This window comes from Apodemus sylvaticus, chromosome 12 (assembly GCF_947179515.1).
Source record: "Apodemus sylvaticus chromosome 12, mApoSyl1.1, whole genome shotgun sequence".
In the NCBI taxonomy this organism is placed as follows: domain Eukaryota; kingdom Metazoa; phylum Chordata; class Mammalia; order Rodentia; family Muridae; genus Apodemus; species Apodemus sylvaticus.
Window position 1 is genome coordinate 26381884 of NC_067483.1, and position 17566 is coordinate 26399449.

At 47.5% G+C, this 17566-nt stretch overlaps 1 protein-coding gene across 2 annotated transcripts in view; it reads left to right on the forward strand.

Moving 5' to 3' along the window:
* The window catches only part of C12H2orf76 (chromosome 12 C2orf76 homolog), a 75621-nt gene that overhangs the window by 41521 nt on the left and 16534 nt on the right, over window positions 1-17566 (forward strand). For both annotated transcript variants that reach the window (XM_052200558.1, XM_052200559.1), the window contains exons 3-4: window positions 7287-7337; window positions 11522-11559. In XM_052200558.1, coding sequence (XP_052056518.1) covers window positions 7287-7337; window positions 11522-11559 — 89 coding nt within the window. The remainder of the gene's footprint in view (window positions 1-7286; window positions 7338-11521; window positions 11560-17566) is intronic.

The following is a 17566-nucleotide window of genomic DNA, read 5'->3' on the forward strand; positions in this document are numbered from 1 at the left end:
GGGATGGTGCACATCTGTAATCCCAGGACTCGGGAGCTGGGGGATGGTGCACATCTGTAATCCCAGCACTCAGGAGCTAGGGGATGGAGCACATCTGTAATCCCAGCACTCAGGAGCTAGGAGATGGAGCACATCTGTAATCCCAGCACTCAGGAGATAGGAGATGGAGCACATCTGTAATCCCAGCACTCAGGAGATAGGGGATGGAGCACATCTGTAATCCCAGCACTCAGGAGCTAGGGGATGGAGTACATCTGTAATCCCAGCACTCAGGAGCTGGGGGATGGTGCACATCTGTAATCCCAGCACTCGGGAGCTAGGGGATGGAGCACATCTGTAATCCCAGCACTCAGGAGCTAGGAGGTGGAACACATCTGTAATCCCAGCACTCAGGAGCTGGGGGATGGTGCACATCTGTAATCCCAGCACTCGGGAGCTAGGAGATGGAGCACATCTGTAATCCCAGCACTCAGGAGCTAGGAGATGGAGCACATCTGTAATCCCAGCACTCAGGAGCTAGGAGATGGAGCACATCTGTAATCCCAGCACTCAGGAGCTGGGGCACGGGGCACATCTGTAATCCCAGCACTCAGGAGCTGGGGGATGCAACACATCTGTAATCGCAGCACTCAGGAGCTAGGGGATGGAGCACATCTGTAATCCCAGCACTCAGGAGCTGGGGGATGGTACACATCTGTAATCCCAACACTTGGGAGCTAGGGGATGGAGCACATCTGTAATCCCAGCACTCAGGAGGTAGGGGATGGAGCACATCTGTAATCCCAGCACTCAGGAGCCAGGGGATGGAACACATCTGTAATCCCAGCACTCAGGAGCTAGGGGATGGTGCACATCTGTAATCCCAGCACTCGGGGGCTAGGAGATGGAGCACATCTGTAATCCCAGCACTCAGGAGCTAGGAGATGGAGCACATCTGTAATCCCAGCTCTCAGGAGCTAGGAGATGGAGCACATCTGTAATCCCAGCACTCAGGAGCTGGGGGATGGTGCACATCTGTAATCCCAGCACTCAGGAGCGGGGGATGCAACACATCTGTAATCGCAGCATTCAGGAGCTAGGGGATGGAGCACATCTGTAATCCCAGCACTCAGGAGCTAGGGGATGGAGCATATCTGTAATCCCAGGACTCAGGAGCTGGGGTATGGAGCACATCTGTAATCCCAGCACTCAGGATCTGGGGATGGAGCACATCTGTAATCCCAGCACTCAGGAGCTAGGGGATGGAACACATCTGTAATCCCAGTACTCAGGAGCTGGGGGATGGTGCACATCTGTAATCCCAGCACTCAGGAGCTGGGGGATGGAGCACATCTGTAATCCCAGGACTCAGGAGCTGGGGGATGGTGCACATCTGTAATCCCAGCACTCAGGAGCCGGGGGATGGAGCACATCTGTAATCCCAGCACTCAGGAGCTGGGGGATGGTGCACATCTGTAATCCCAGCACTCAGGAGCTGGGGGATGGAGCACATCTGTAATCCCAGCACTCAGGAGCTAGGGGATGGAACACATCTATAATCCCAGCACTCAGGAGCTGGGGGATGGAGCACATCTATAATCCCAGCACTCAGGAGCTGGGGGATGGAGCACATCTGTAATCCCAGCACTCAGGAGCTGGGGGATGGAGCACATCTGTAATCCCAGCACTCAGGAGCTGGGGGATGGAGCACATCTGTAATCCCAGCACTCAGGAGCTAGGGGATGGAATACATCTGTAATCCCAGTACTCAGGAGCTAGGGGATGGAACACATCTGTAATCCCATCACTCAGGAGCTAGGGGATGGAGCACATCTGTAATCCCAGCACTCAGGAGCTGGGGGGATGGAACACATCTGTAATCCCAGCACTCAGGAGCTGGGGGATGGAACACATCTGTAATCCCAGGACTCAGGAGCTAGGGGATGGAGCACATCTGTAATCCCAGCACTCAGGATCTGGGGATGGAACACATCTGTAATCCCAGGACTCAGGAGGTGAAGGCAGGAGAATCAGGAGTTCAAGGTCATCCTCAGCTACTGGTATCAAAAACAAACAACAAAAGAAAGACAAGTGAGATTTAGGATGTGGACTTTTTTGAGTTGTGGGCTCTGTGTCCAATTCTGTCTTCTGGTTCAAGGTTCTGGAGAACTTTGAAAAGCTGCTGGGACTAGATATTTGCATTTTATGTGTATACACTGTGGTAACATTTGCATATATGAGCATATAAAATTATGTGGCCCCACCAATTCATTAAAAGGGTCATCTAGTTTGATACTGAAGAATTTTGGGATAGTAATAACATGGGCTAACCTCATCTATAGGTCAGGGCCTGCGTCAAGAATCCTAGCCAGGTTGTCTCCTCTCTTACTTTTAGCCTCCCTTTGGGGCAGGAACTGGTAGCATCCCCATTTTAAAAGTGAGGAAAGAAAGAACAAAGAAATTAAGAAGTACGGGGCTGGAATTTAGTAGCAACGATGGTTGAGTTGCTAAGGGGCTTGGTGTGCAACTGATGGTGTGACTCAGTCCCCGCACTCAGGTGGAGCAGCTGGGTGTGGTGGTGCACATTGGTAATCTCAGGGTGGAGGAGGCAGAGGCTGGAGGATTCCTGGGGCCTCCAGGAATTCATTATTCTGGCCACCTAATGGGTTCCAGACTAATAAGGGCTCAGACCCAGGGAGGAAGGTCAAGTCAGTGAGATGGCTCAGCAGGAGTCAAGGCCTACTCCTCCTGACTCAATTTCCCTAGCCACCCCACCTCCTAAAGGTCCTGCTGCAGCGGGGACCAAGCGTTCACATATATTCAGAACTCAACAGGATCTCACTAGGAGGCCAGGGCTGGCCTTGACCACGGACAGGGTCCTGCCTTAGCCAACTAAGCACTTAACCATGTATTTTGATTATAAAAATACCACACATCTGGATGACCTGGCTTTGATTTTTAACTTTGTTTTATTATTATTGCGTATAGTGTATGTATGGTGTGTGTGTGTGTGTGTTTGTGTGTGTGTGAGAGAGAGGGGGGGGAAGAGAGAGAGAGAGAGAGAGGTGTGCCTGTGTGGGGTCAGGGGACAAGTTTATAAAGTCATTTCTCTTCTTCCGATTATACGTGGGTTCCAGGGATCAAACTCAGGTCATCCAGATGTATGGCAGGCAGCGCGTGGAGCAGCTGGCCTGCCTTCCTGTAGACCCATTGTTGTTGTCCGTAGGCCCCTTGGCTGTGATGGTTACTCTGACTTTGCATACTTGTGGCAGCTCTGAGGACTGGCTGGTGTATGGGAGGATTCCCTGTGATTAGAGCAGCAGTTCTCGGCCTGTGGGTTGTGACTTTTTGGTGTCGCATCTCAGATATCCTGCATCTCAGAAATTTACATGATGATTCAACCAGCGGCAAAATTAAATTATGAAGTAGCCATGAAAATAACTTTATGGTTGGGGGGTCACCACAGCTTGAGCCACTATCTTAAAGGATCACAGCTTTAAAAAGGCTGAGAACTGCTAGGTCAGGGCTGGCTGGGCAGTGAGACAGTCCTTCACCTGATCTCTTTCAAGGAGTCCATTGTCTGGCAGGGCTCATGAGTGGCACACAGTGGTAAAGCATGCGTTCCCTCCTCCCCTCTTCCCCATCCGTGCCCAACACCTTCTCTCCAGACCTGCACACTAATTATTTTGTAAAATTGCTTTGTTTGCCTGGAGAGACAGCTCAGAGGCTAAGAGCTCTTTCTTCTTGTTCTTCCAGGGAAAACAAGTTTGGTTCCCAGCACCCATGTCAGGTAGCTAACCACTGCCTAAAATTCCAGCTCCAGGGAGCTGGACCCCCCAGGACTCTGCAGTCTCCTGCGGTCATGCGTGTATACCATCCAGCACACACAAAATTAACAGTACTAAAATAAATCTTGAGAATGATAAATTGATTTATTTATGAGACTACTCTCATGAACCCTAGGATAGACTCAAACTTTTCCCTGTAGTCAAAGATGGCCTTAAATTTCTAATCCCCCTGCCTCCACTTCCCAAGCAGTAGGAGTATAGACATGTATCACCACGCCCAGTGTGTGCGGTGCAGGGATGTGTGCTAGGCAAGCCTTCTACTAGCTGAACCATCCCAGGCCTTGTTTGTGTCACTGTAGCTTTCTGTATGTTTGGAACACAGGTGTTGTGATGCCTCCAGCGCTTCCTTCTTATTCAACAAAGCCGTTTGTGGGGCCTTTGTGCTTCCAGAGGAAGGCTCTGTGTTCGTTCTGTTTCTGTGAAGACCTGGAGAGGGACTGCATTGTGTGTGTGTGTCAACCCGCTGGAGTGTGAAAGGTGGCTCAGCCTGTGCTGTACAAGTGTGAAGACCTGACCTTGGGTCCCTGGCACCTGTATAAAAAGCTGGCACCAAGGCACATGCCAGTGCCAGGAAGGCAGAGGTAGACTCCTGGGGTTTGCCAGCCTGGCGCTCGCCAGCCAGCCAGCCGGTGCAGCTGAATCAGCTTGTTCCAAGTTCAGTGACAGACCGTGTCTCAGGAAATAAAGTGGTGGTTGAGGAAGACGGGTGACACCAATGGCTGCCCTTTCCTACATGTGTGTACATGTGTGCCTTGTGCATCTGTATACACGGGGACATGTGCACATTTGTATACATAGAGGGGGGGAGGGGAAGGAGGGGCGTCTACACATGCACATGTCCCAGCCTGCTGTGCACCTGACCCATTCGTGCTGGGCTTGGGGAATCTCAACGTGGAAGCCATCGACCCGGGCTGTGGCCGGAACCTGCTACAGGATTCACCACTGGGCCTGCACGGTCATGCGTGGGCACTTGGTACCTGCTCAGTGTCCTGCTCCTGGGCACTATGAATGAATGCGCTCTACTTTAACTTGGGTATTATTGGCCCCACAGAGGACAAATATGTTTAAAGGGCATTTTTCGTGAGTTCTGTTGGTCTTTGTGTAGCTTGCTTTGTGTAGCTGAAGATTGAACCTCGGTCCTCATGTATGCCAGTCAGGTTCTCTCTCGTTGAGCTACATCTCCAGCTCCCTTAACTCAGCAGAGAATCCACTGTTAACCTAATGCATTCCTGCTGTTGGAACCAATGGAAATTTTCTTCGCTTGTCCCCATCTGAGGAGAGCACTCCCATGCAAGTACAAGCAAATAACAGCATACATACTTTTTATTATTAATGTATGATTTTGTGTGTGGGAGAGCACAGTCCGTGATGTACATGTGGAGATCTAAGGACAGTTCTGCGGCGTCCTTTCTCTCCTTCTGCTCATGTTGGTTCTTGACCTTGAACTCAAGTCCCCAGGTCTGTGCAGCAAGCACCTTTATCCACTGAGCCATCTTGTTGGCCCCCAAATAAATACTCTCATCTTACCCTCTGTTGCTTACGTGGTCTCCTACAGTGATGTTCCCCTTACACCTCTGTGCCCTTGACATATGTACCCTGAAAGTCTTACCTTAACAGAATGCCTCTTCCTTCTCTTCTACAGTTGACAAGTGTTTCATCGTGCAGATTAGACTGTATTTAACACGTACCCTACATAAGGTCATCTGAATTTTCCCAGAGGGTTGGCACTGTGAACACTGTTTCACTTGATGCCCTCTCACACATGTCATCTCTCACACATGTGTATGTGCAAGCTCACACACATGTGTGCATATATGTGTATGTGTTGTGTGAGTGTGCATGTATGTGTGCCACTGTCCCACTGGGGGTTTTCTGAGGACCATCAGGTTTGCATTTCGACTCACCTGGTCATCTCGCTGGTCTTTTATTTTGATAAATGCCAAAAATTGCCTTCTGTAGGTGTTGTGTCTTCCGTGGCTAATAGTTAAAAAACTGACGTTGGGGTTTGGAATATATTTTCAAAAGAACGTCTACTCTGTATCTTTGTATAACCTCTGCTGAGTTAGAATAGTCATTTTAGATGGTATCTGAGTAGTATTGTTCTGGGTTACTGGTTTCCACTAGTTGCCAAAGACCCTTAAAAGTGCCTCTGATTCATGTGCTAAGAAAACATTAATGATATAAAAATAATAATAGCTCATACATGCATGATAGTCCATGTTTTGAGTGTACACAGATAGCCTTGTATTTAACAAAGTGGTAGTTTTTGTGTATGTGTTATTTGTATATGTGTGAGTGTGTGTGTGTGTGTGTGAGAGAGAGAGAGAGAGAGAGAGAGAGAGAGAGAACTGTGTACTTGTTGGTATGGGTGTATGTGGGTGTATGCACTTGTGTGTTCAGATGGACATTAGGTGAGCACACATTCATGTATATGGTGGTGGTGGTGGTGGTGGTGGTGGTGGTGGTGGTAGTGTGTGTGTGTGTGTGTGAGACTGTACTTGTTGGTATGGGTGTATGTGGGTGTATGCACTTGTGTGTTCAGATGGACATTAGGTGAGCACACATTCATGTATATGGTGGTGGTGGTAGTGGTATGTGTGCGTGTGTGTGTGTGTGCGCGCGCGCGCGCGTGTGTGTGTGTGTGTGTGTGTGTGTGAGTGAGAGAGAGAGAGAGAGAGAGAGAGAGAGAGACTGTGTTCTTGTTGGTATGAGTGTTTGCATATTAGATGAGCACACACTCATGGGGAGGCCTGAGGTCTTTCCTTGATCACTCCCTGTCTTCCTTTTTGTGAGAAAAGGCCAGCAAGGTCCCAGAACACATCTGTCTCTACCCTCTCAGCTCTGGGTTTGTGGCCTCTCACTGAGTCTGAAGCTCATTTATTGGGCCAGGAAGGCTGCCTGCCTCCGAGGGCCCCCTGGGTCCTCCCTCCCCCGTGTTGAGATCACACAAGCAGACCGCAGTGCTCTGGTGTTTCCTGTGCATCCTGGGGTCCGGGTCCTCGTGCTGATGCAGCTCGTGCTTTGCTGGCCAAGCCTCCTCCCAGCCCCGGGATGGTTCTCTCAGGGCCTTCTCGGGTCAGTGGCCGCCAGCTCAGCAGCTGGAGAATGTGTTGGTTACAGTCGATGGCCCCTGGATCTTGATGGTCCGGTTGTTCAGATTAGCTTAGCCTGTAGTTGGAGGTGTGGCTCAGTTGGGGGTGTGCTTGAGTTCCATCCCAACACCATGTAAACCAGGCATGATTACACACATTGGGCATCCCAGCACTCAGGAGGTGGAGGCCGGGGAATCAAGAGTTTCATCGCCACACATGGAGCTAGCTGATGGACAGTCTGGGCTACGCCAGACCTTATTTAAGGAAAGGAGAAAGAATCTCGACTGCGGGTCAGAGCAGAACTGAAACACTCTGCGTCCTGTTTGGATTATTTTGTAATGACAAAAATGATCATTTTCTTTTGCAGATGTCCCTTCGAGGACCAGCCTGCCACCACCCCTCAGAAATTACAAATACGGTAACCATTTTTTTTTTATTATTTCAAAAGATACATAAGTTTGAATTGTTAATTTTCTATAAGTTAAAGTCACTTTGGAGGGGTCTGGAGGTATAGCTTCCACATCAGTGTGGAGGTTTGTTACAGAATCCAATTGACAGGAGTCATAGCACGCTGTCAAAGTCAGCTGTGACTGTGTAGGGGGTAGCGAACTCGTGAGGAACGGCATGCTGGGCACAACTGTTTATAAATGAGGTTTCTTTGACACATAACCGGAGAAGAAAAGCCAGTCAGGGACTAAGAAGTTAAAGGAAGTCGCTTCAGGTTGTGCGTGTGGCTCCATCCGTAGACTGCACGGTTGGTGTTCACAGAGCCCTGGGTTTCACCCCTCTCCCCAGTAACACTGAGTGCAGTGGTGCACACTTGTAGTCCAACACCCGGAGGGCAGAGACAGAAGAATCTGAAGTAGAAGGTTATCCTCAGCTACATACAGAGTTCAAGGCCAACCTGGGACACATATGACCCTGTCTTGAATGTGCTAGTTTTATATGCAGCAAGTAGTGACCTGAAAACCCAGCAGCAGGAGCTGGGGGCGGGTGTCAGGTGCTTGAATGCTTACCTCACGTGCAGAGCCCCTGCTCTGCTGCTGCATATGGCGGGTGGTCCCTTAGCACCTGGGATGGGGAAACTCAAAGTGCAGATTCATCCTTAGTTATAAAGCAAGCTGAGAAGGCCCCGCCTGAGATACAGGACGCCTGTCTCACAAACAAGTAAGTAAATAAATAGATAAGGGCTGGTAAAACAGCTCAGCAGGTTGAGACACATGTTGTCTGTCCCGTCCACCCGAGACCATTCCCTGGGACCCACAGATAATGGAAAGAAAAAACTGACCTTCATGCGTCGTCCTCTGCCTTGGTATACATGTATGCGGCCACTCGAGCACATGCACGAACACACACACACACACACACACACACACACACACACACTAAAAGTAAAAATACCATGATCAAACCAAGGCTGTGTCTCAGTCTGTTATAAAACCATCTGGTTCCTCACCCTGAGTAGAGTGGCACTCAGCACTTGGATTTCAGACCCTGCTTGAAAAAGACAAAGCACTGAATAAATATTTCTGCTAATTAGTGCAGGCATTTGAAAGTGTAAATTTTTTATAAGCTTAAGTCATTTTCCAGAGTGGCTTTTCATTCTGTTCCCATCTGATAAGGCAACCTATGACCTACAGTCTTTCGAAATCACAATCTCTGTGTGCCTGCATTTTAATACCCGGAGTCTAATTGTGAGGTCGCTGAGGTAGGTAGGAGGAGATGGAGGCCTTGAGTGGAAAGTGCTTTGATTTATGAGACCCTCAGCATTTACATCCTCAACACTGAAGTAGAGAAAGGAATACAAAGCATGATTGAGGTAAATACGGAACGTCTCCATTGTGGCTTTCACCGCTTCTGAAGGAGATTGAATAGAATCTCGAAATCATAGCCTTCAATCCACCTGCAAATTACATATAGTTTCCATTTTTTGCATATTGTATTGTGTGAGCGTGTGTGTATGTGTTTGTCTGTGTGTGTAGGCAAACGTATACAATGTCAGCTCTTTCAAAAGATAAATTTTAAAATAAAGCAGAGCTTGGGAGGTGGGAATCGCTCATTTGGTGAAGTGCTTGCTGAGCACTGAGGGTCTGGGGTCATTCCCTAACTCACGTAAAACATGCTAGGCACAACAGCACATGTCTGTAACCCAGAGCCGAGAGGGTAGAGACAGATGTGTTCTGGGACCTTGCTGGCCACAGCAGCCTAATATAATCCATGAACCCAAGCTCGTGAGAAACTCTCTCTCAAAGTAAATAAATAAATTTGGGTGACTCCTGAGGAAAGACAGTTACGTTGCCCTCTGGTTTTCACACTCATACCCTAACCCAAACCTTAACCTTACATACTTGTATACCCATACCTACATACATACACGCATACACACGCACCACAACAATAAGGTGGTATAACCATCGAGGATCCCTGGAGTAGAAAACACTTCTTTAGATTACTGTCTCATTGATCCTGTTGCATCCAAGCCATGTGTGCACATTCTGGAGAACTGGCAGAAGAACAGGAAGGAACCGCAGAAGCCGCAGGTCCTGACGGCGCGGGCAGGTGCTTTGGGCAAGTGTGGCTGTGGGGCAGGCAATTTGCCTTGCTTAGGAAAGGCTTGGTGCTGGCTTTCCCCTACCCTGTCCCTGGTTCTTGTCTGGCCTGTGGGGACAGGACAGTGCGCTGGTGCTGATGAGAGGGAGGGTGCAGCCTCAGCTCTCCTCTCTGCTGGTTGTGGTGCTGTTGGGTGAAGGGCCCCTCCTACAGCCACCAGAGCTGCCCATCTCTGAGACCCTCCCATTTAATTAGCATCTACATCCTTGGATTGGGCCATTTTTCCCAGGGGCTCAGCCACCATGCATTTGGACCCAGAGTAATCCTGGCATCTATAATCTTTGCAGATGCTAAACCTTGTGTGTGGGTTTTAAAATTATATTGTTTGTTTGTGGTAGAATAATTCTAATCCAGCAACACGGCTGCTCTGACAAGGGATCACATTCAAAAACCTCGGCCTGCGTGATCCACCGGGAACCAGACGTGCCCATAGTACACACATTTAATCCCAAACAATGACGTCTAATTTAGGGGCAGATAAAGTGACAAATCAGAGAACGATTTGACAGAATGAATCAGAGATAGGATACATCCAACTCTCATGAGAACAGACAGGAAAGAGGCAACTCAAGGAGAGTCAATTCAGTTCAGAGCAGTTCAGATCATGGAGCTCAGAGACAGTTTTTCTAAGTAGAACAATTCATTCAGAAGCCAAGAGAAGCCGGTTTGAATTGGTCAGCTCAGAGAGGAGTTTGGGGCCTGGACCACTGAGTTGGACCAGCCAGCCCAGAGTTCAGCAAGAGCTAGAAAGGATGAGCTTATTCAGCAGTAAGCCTCTGCGACAACAGTTGCATCTGGTGAATAAGTTACTTTTGCTGTTTGTTTGTTTGTTTGTTTGTTTGTTTGTTTGTTTGTTGAGGCAGAGCCTCTCAATGTAGCCCTGACTGGCCCGGAACTCACTATATGGACCAGGCTGGCCCCAAACTCACAGATCTGCCTGCCTCTGCTTCCCGATTGCTGGGATTAAAACAGAGTGTGTCATAACACCTGTCAAGCATTGTGTGTTTTTGAGGCAGTATGAAATTTAACAATGCATGGGCTAGCATATTAAATACTCCACAAATATAAAATGCTATTCATTTTAAACACTTAGCTGGACTGTTCACATGACCACTGAGCCTAGGTAATGTTTGAATTCAGAAGGTAACTGCCCTAAGGGCTGAGTAGTCTTTATGAACCACTTTTCTCACTTGTGTCTTTTATTTTAAAGACAGTCTCACCATGCAGTCCTGGCCAGAACTTGCCCTGTAGACCAGGCTGGCCTGGAACTCATAGAGATCTGCCAGCTTCTGTCTCCTGAATGTAGGGATTAAAGATGTGCACTACCATGCCTGGATGTTCACATGTGCCTCAGTGTAAGATTTATATATGGATTGTTTTTTTTAATTGTTTATGCTTGGCTTTTAGTGGCTATAGAAGATAAACCGGAGCCATGTGTTTGCCTTTCAGAGTTCGGGTGTTCCATTGTTCCGTGCCAAAGGCCTGAACTTTGAACCCACATACACATGTCTGACCCACAGGGCTCACGAGGCCCAATACAAAAGCGACACTTAAAACATGGCCGAGGTTTCTGTGATTTGGTTTTTGCAGTTCAGTGGTTCCCAATTGCGGAACTTTGTAGATGACAGTGTCATATCACTCAATGCCTAAAGGATGGACACATCCGTTGAAAATATTTTCTATATCTCTCTCCCTTCCTCCCTCTCTGTTCCTCTCTCCTCTGTTCCCTCTTCTCCCCTCCCCCATTTTGTCCCTCCTTCTTTCTACCAGGACCTTCATATGCCAGGTAAGACTCCACCACTGAGCTCTACCTCTGGGTCCTATACTTTGAATAATGTGCTAAAATGCATTATCTTTTAAGTTGAACAGATTTTAAATAGGTATTTTCACAAAGAAAGGGTTTCTGTTTTTCCAGTTTCTTCATCTAATAATTACAGACGATGTTTTTAGATACATTTGTGTGAAGAAAGAACTTGTTTGTTTTTCTTTCAGATACACTAAAGATTCTTCATCAAGCTCACAAAGCAAAGGTGTGTGTAGGAGTGTTTCTGATGGGTGGGGTATCTGATGGGTGGGGTATCTGATGGGTGGGGTATCTGATGGGTGGGGTATCTGGTGGGTGGGGTATCTGATGGGTGGGGTTTCTGCTATACCACCTCCACAAATGTTGCTGGAATTGGGAATAAGCATATGGATTTGTGTGTCTAAAATATCTCCTATTTTAGGAATTTATTTTTTGGAATATTGCTTTCTTTCTTTTCTTTTTCTTTTTTTCTGTCTTCTTTTCCCTTTAAAGGGAAAATAAGTAGTGGCTGGGAGATGGTTTAGTCAATAGTGTTTACCTTACAGGCACAGGGACCTGAGTTCTGATTCCCAGCACCCAAGTAAAGCAGTGGTGCCCACCTGTAATCTCAGCACTGGGAAGGTGGAAGTGGGGCAGGGCTGGATCTCCGGGTTGGCTTTATGGATGCCAAGAACACGTTGCTCACTGGCGCCCGAGGGAGGATGTGGTGGAAGGAGACTTTCCTGAGGTCTGTGAGGACATGGCAGCTCCAGAGAAGGATCTCTGAAGTGGATGAGGAGGAAGAACCAGGATACCACTTCTACATTGGTTCATACTGTCGCAGGCCTGCTGCCTTCAGCATTTTCTGATTGGATTTTCTTAACCGGCAACCATGTCTGCCTTTTCTATGTGCACCTGAGATTTCACCATGATGTCTCAAAGTAAAGGCTTTTAAAAAGGAAGAAATTAAAACAAAATTAGCAGAAATTGAAGAAAGTAACTGAACTGGACAGACATCTGGCATTTACATGAACACATACAGACATGTATGTGTGCACATACTTCACATACCTACAAAGGTCAAGTCAGGCCAGCGAGATACCATGCCTGACAGTCTGAATTAAATGTCTGGGACCTGCATGGTGGAAGTTGTCCTCTGACCTCTGTTGTGGGCTGTACACATCTAGTCATCATACACACATAGATGCAATTAATAAATAAGATGTAATTTAAAGATATAAATAGCCATGTGTACTTGTGAGTAATAGATCTTTTTAAAGATCTGGGCGTGGTGGCACATACCTTGAGGGGCAGGGAGGAGGATCTTAGTGAGTTCAAGGCCAGCCTGGTATGCATAGTGAGTTCCAGGACAGTTAAGACTACATAGAGAGACCAAAAAAAGAAGGGGGGGTAGTAAATATATATAATATATTATATATATATATATATATATATAATATATATAAGAAATACCCACCACCTATTTAGACAAAATAGGCACAGAATGTAGTAAAAGCCCAAGTTGTGTTTTTAAAATACCCAGTTGTCACCTAGCAGCATGATCTCTTTCACATTCCTAATTCTGCACCAGACACAAAGGCCCAGAGGGAAACAACGGGCACTCTGTCTGCTGGCCACAAGGTGCTCCCACAGAGGCACGGGCCACTGTCCAAAGTGTCCCTTACCTGAAGAGAGCTATGCGTTCATGTGTGTTGTGCCTTTATTTATATGATCTTGAAATACTCATGTAGGAGTCTGGTGAAGTTTCCGGCAATGGTGTGTTTCTCAGGCAGGGTGGAACGTCTTCTGTCTTGAGCCTCATTGGCCTAGCGTAGACTCCTCATTTCTTTTCTTTTCTTTTCTTTTTTCTTTTTATTGGATATATTCTTTATTTACATTTCAAATGTTAACCCCTTTCCCAGGTTCCCCCTCCCAGATAACACCTATCCCTTCCTCTCTCCCCCTACTTCTATGAGGATGTTCTTCCCTCCATCCCCCTCCCACCTCTTCATCCTCGATTCCCCGACACTGGGGCATCTATCCAGCCTTCATAGGACCAAGGACCTCTCCTCCCATTGATGCCTGACGAGGCCTTCCTCTGCTACATATGCAGATGGAGCCATGTGTACTCCTTGGTTGATGGCTTAGTCCCTGGGAGCTCTGGGCAGGTCTGGTTGGTTGATATTGTTGTTCTTCCTATGGGATTACAAACCCCTTCAGCTCCTTCAGTCCTTTCTCTAACTCCTCCATTGGGAACCCCACGCTCAGTCCAATGGTTGGCTGTGAGCATCTGCCTCTGTATTTGTAAGACTCTGGCAGGGCCTCTCAGGAGACAGCCATATTAGGCTCTTTTTAGCAAGCATTTCCTGGCATCTATGATAGTGTCAGGGTTTGGTGACTGTAGATGGGGGCGAATCCCCAGTAGGGCAGTTTCTGGATGGCCTTTCCTTAAGTCTCTGCTCTACACTTTATCTACATATTTGCTCCTGTGAGTATTTTGTTCCCCTTCTCAGAAGAACTGAATCACCCACACATTGGTCTTCCTTCTTCTTGAGCTTCATGTGGTCTATGAATTATATCTTGGGAATTCCAAGCTTTTGGGCTAACATTCACTTATCAGTGAGTATATACCATGTGTATTCCTTTGTGATTGGGTTACCTCACTCAGGATGACACTCTCTAGTTCCATCCATTTGCCTAAGACTTTCATTAATTCATTGTTTTTAATAGCTCAGTAGTATTCCATTGTGTAAACGTACCACATTTTCTGTATCCATTCCTCTGTTGAAGGACATCTTGGTTCTTTCCAGTTTCTGGCTAATATAAATAAGGCTGCTACGAACATAGTAGAGCATGTGTCTTTATTACATGTTGGAGCATCTTCTGGGTATATGGTCAGGAGTGGTATAGCTGGATCCTCAGGTAGTGCTATGTCCAATTTTCTGTGGAGCCACCAAACTGATTTCCAGAGTAGTTGTACCAGCTTGCAATCCCACCAACAATTGGAGGAGTGTTCCTCTTTCTCCACATCCTCGCCAGCACCTGCTGAGCATAGACTCCTCATTGAAACCATCAGCTCAGTCTTTTATGAATTTCCCAAGGATGAGGGACATGCCTTTGTGTGGGTGTGTGTACATGTGTGTACATGTGTATCTGTACACGTATATATGGAGACAGGTGTGCACATGCCTGTGAAGACCAGAGGTCACCATCAAATGTCTTCCTCAATTGCTCTTCAGTTTCTATTGTTTTTGTTTGTTTGTTTGTTTGTTTGTTTGTTGTTTTGAGTCTCACTGTAGAGGTCTAAATGACTTGGAATTTGCTATGTAGACCCAGCTGGTCTCAAACTTGCAGAGATCTGCCTGCCTCTGCCTTGGGATTGCTAGGATTAAAGTCTTGTGCCTCTAAGTCTGGCTTCCACCACAGCTTAGACAGAATCTCTCACTGAACCTGGGGCTCGGGACAGCTGCAGTGCTGGCTTATCCACAGCATCAGCCTTTCTCCACCCTGCCAGCACTGCGGCAGCACACAGGTACCACCACGCCCAGCTTTTGAATTCAAGTCCTTCAACTTGTTTGACAAGCGCGTCACCAGCTGAACCATGAGATGCCCGATCCCTGAGGGACCATGTCTTAGGTTCAGGCCCCTTCATACCTCTAGCACCCAGTGTAATGCTTGGGTCTTAAGAACTTTTATAGTGTTTAAAATCTTTATTGCGTTCTCATTTTTAATTGCTTGTGCATGCGGGTGTGTGCATGCCGTGGTGCATGCGTGGAGCTCAGAGGGCAACTTTCAGGACTCTGTTGTCTCCTTCCACCATGTTGATTCCCAGGATCACCCTTGGGTCCTCAGGCTTTGGGTGCTGTCCGCTGAACCGTATCACTCACCCTCCCTAACGAGAGTTGAGTGAAGTAGTCATGGATTAATCGCATTGTATTCTTATTTCAGTCACTGGTAGAGTTGTAAACTCAAGCGTTCGGGTAAACGTGTGTCACACATGACAGGAGCGTGTCACACATGACAGGAGCATGTGCCCGAGAGTGTCAGTTGGTTTCGGGTTAGGATGACATTTATTTCATGTGAAAATTTGACAGTGTCTCCAAACATTGGGCTCAGCTACAATGTAGCACCTGCTCTTTTAGGAGAACGTTTTCCCACAGTCACCTCAGGCTCCCTGTGAGCAGTGTTTTCATTCTGACTTCTAAACGGTAGGGAAGGCAAGGAACGGTTTTGTTTTGAAATTTTTACTTCTTTTCTCTCTGCTGCGAGAGAACTCCTGACAAAATCGACTTAACAGGGTTTCGTTATGTTCGTATTATCTGATGTAACTAAAGCACAGGTCTAGGGCACAGTCCATCATGGAGGGGAAACCACGGTGTTTGTGATCAAAAAGTAGAGCCATGCATGCTGGGACTCAGCACCCCGCCCGTGTCAGTGTGCCTATGTGCAGCAGCCAGAGGAAGAGGCTGCTGTCCTGCTCCGTTCTCTCTAGGGTGCTCCCTTGAGACAGAATCTCTCTCTGAGCCTAGAATTAGGCTGGCAGGCAGTAAGCCCCAGTGACTCCTGTCTGCTCTCCACATGGTAGTGACGTCATAGGCACCTTCTGCTTTTTGAGGGTACTGGGGATTTGAACTCAAGACCTCATGCTCAAACAGAGAACGGTCTTCCTCAATGAGCCATCTCTTCAGCCCTACAGCCGTATTTTTTAAGAGAGAAAAAAGTAAGACTTTAGAAGACAGCACATGATACATTTTTGTTTGCACAGCAGGGTTTACGGGATCACCTCCACGTGTGTGGCACGTGCAGCAATGGTGTCGGGACGCATACCTGCAGGCATGGACTTTGCAGAGGAGAGCTCTGTAGCTGGGGCTAGCAGACAGGAGACTTTCTAATTTTCCGCTCTTTATGTGCTTGGAGAACTTTGTATTTAGTCTCTGTGTTCTAAAAGAACTTTTAATAAAGCATCACAATTTATTTTCTCAGTAAATGTGCTCTGGAGTTCAAGGCCCTTTGTCTGTAGTGAGCACACTTCATGATCCATGGAATATGGAGCCTGGCTTTGGAGCTTCTGTTTGGGTAGAGGAGACCTTCCTGTTGAGTCTGTCTCAGATATATTCTAGAAATAGGGTAGAATGGGGTTGGGATGTTGTTTAATCAGTAAAGTGTTTGGCTTGCAAGCCTGAGGAGCAGAGTTCAGGTCCCCAAGACTCACATAGAAAACCAGGTCTGGCGGCAAACATGTAAGCAGCATTGGCTAGGCAGAGGCAGGCAGATCCCCACAGCTCCTGGCCAGAGGGTCCACTTAATCAGTGAACTCTAGGTCCAGTGAAAGAAAGACTCTGTTGCAAAAAGAAGGAGGAGTAGAGATTGAGGGCGACACCTAACATTGACTCCTGGCCCGCATTACACACGAACCCACACACTCACGTGTACACACATACCTGGAACTAGAATAACCCACTAGACAGCTGGATTCTGATTGGCAGGTGGCACTGTGTGCTGATCAGATGAAAACAACAACTCCAAATTGTTTCCCTTGATGTCCAACTAGATTTGTAAACATCACTGGAGAACAAACATCCACCGCCACACCAAACCAGGTGACAGTTAGTAAGACACAGCAGAAATCCTTGTCAGCTTGGGCACGGGTTTTAAACATGTGCCCTTGGGGCCACTTAAGGCCAATTTGCGTCTCTCAGAAGTCACATTGTCAAGAGCGTGTCTACAATTCCACCTCTGATGAGCCACGCGCCCTGGGCCTGTGTGTTTGCAAATCTTCCCAGGTTCTTGTAATGATGATGATGCCACATGGTGACAGCAGACACAGAAAGCTCAGTCAGCACTGAGGGTCCAGACGGATCATCACACACCCCTGCTACTGGGAAAGGGGAAGCCGAGCTCCTTTCCCCTTCTCTAGCTGCAAGGCAACTGAAACTCGGAGATGCTTTTAGTTTAGGCAGAGGGAACCTGTATGGTAATCCTGGTTTGACTCCAAAACCTGTCTGTAGCGTGCAGTGGACAATATTGGCACTTAGTAGGTCTGCACTCTGCGTCTACTCTGTTCTCCTTTTACCACAGTAAAATTAACTGTGCCCTAGATTGTTGCTGAGACTCCATGTAGTAGCTGTGTGTGTGTTGTATGTCCTTGTCCATAGGTGTGCATGCATGTACATGCTGGGTGACTGTACATACGCATGCCTGTGGAAACCAGAGACTGATGTTGGGTGCATTCCTCTATCGCCGCACACCTTACT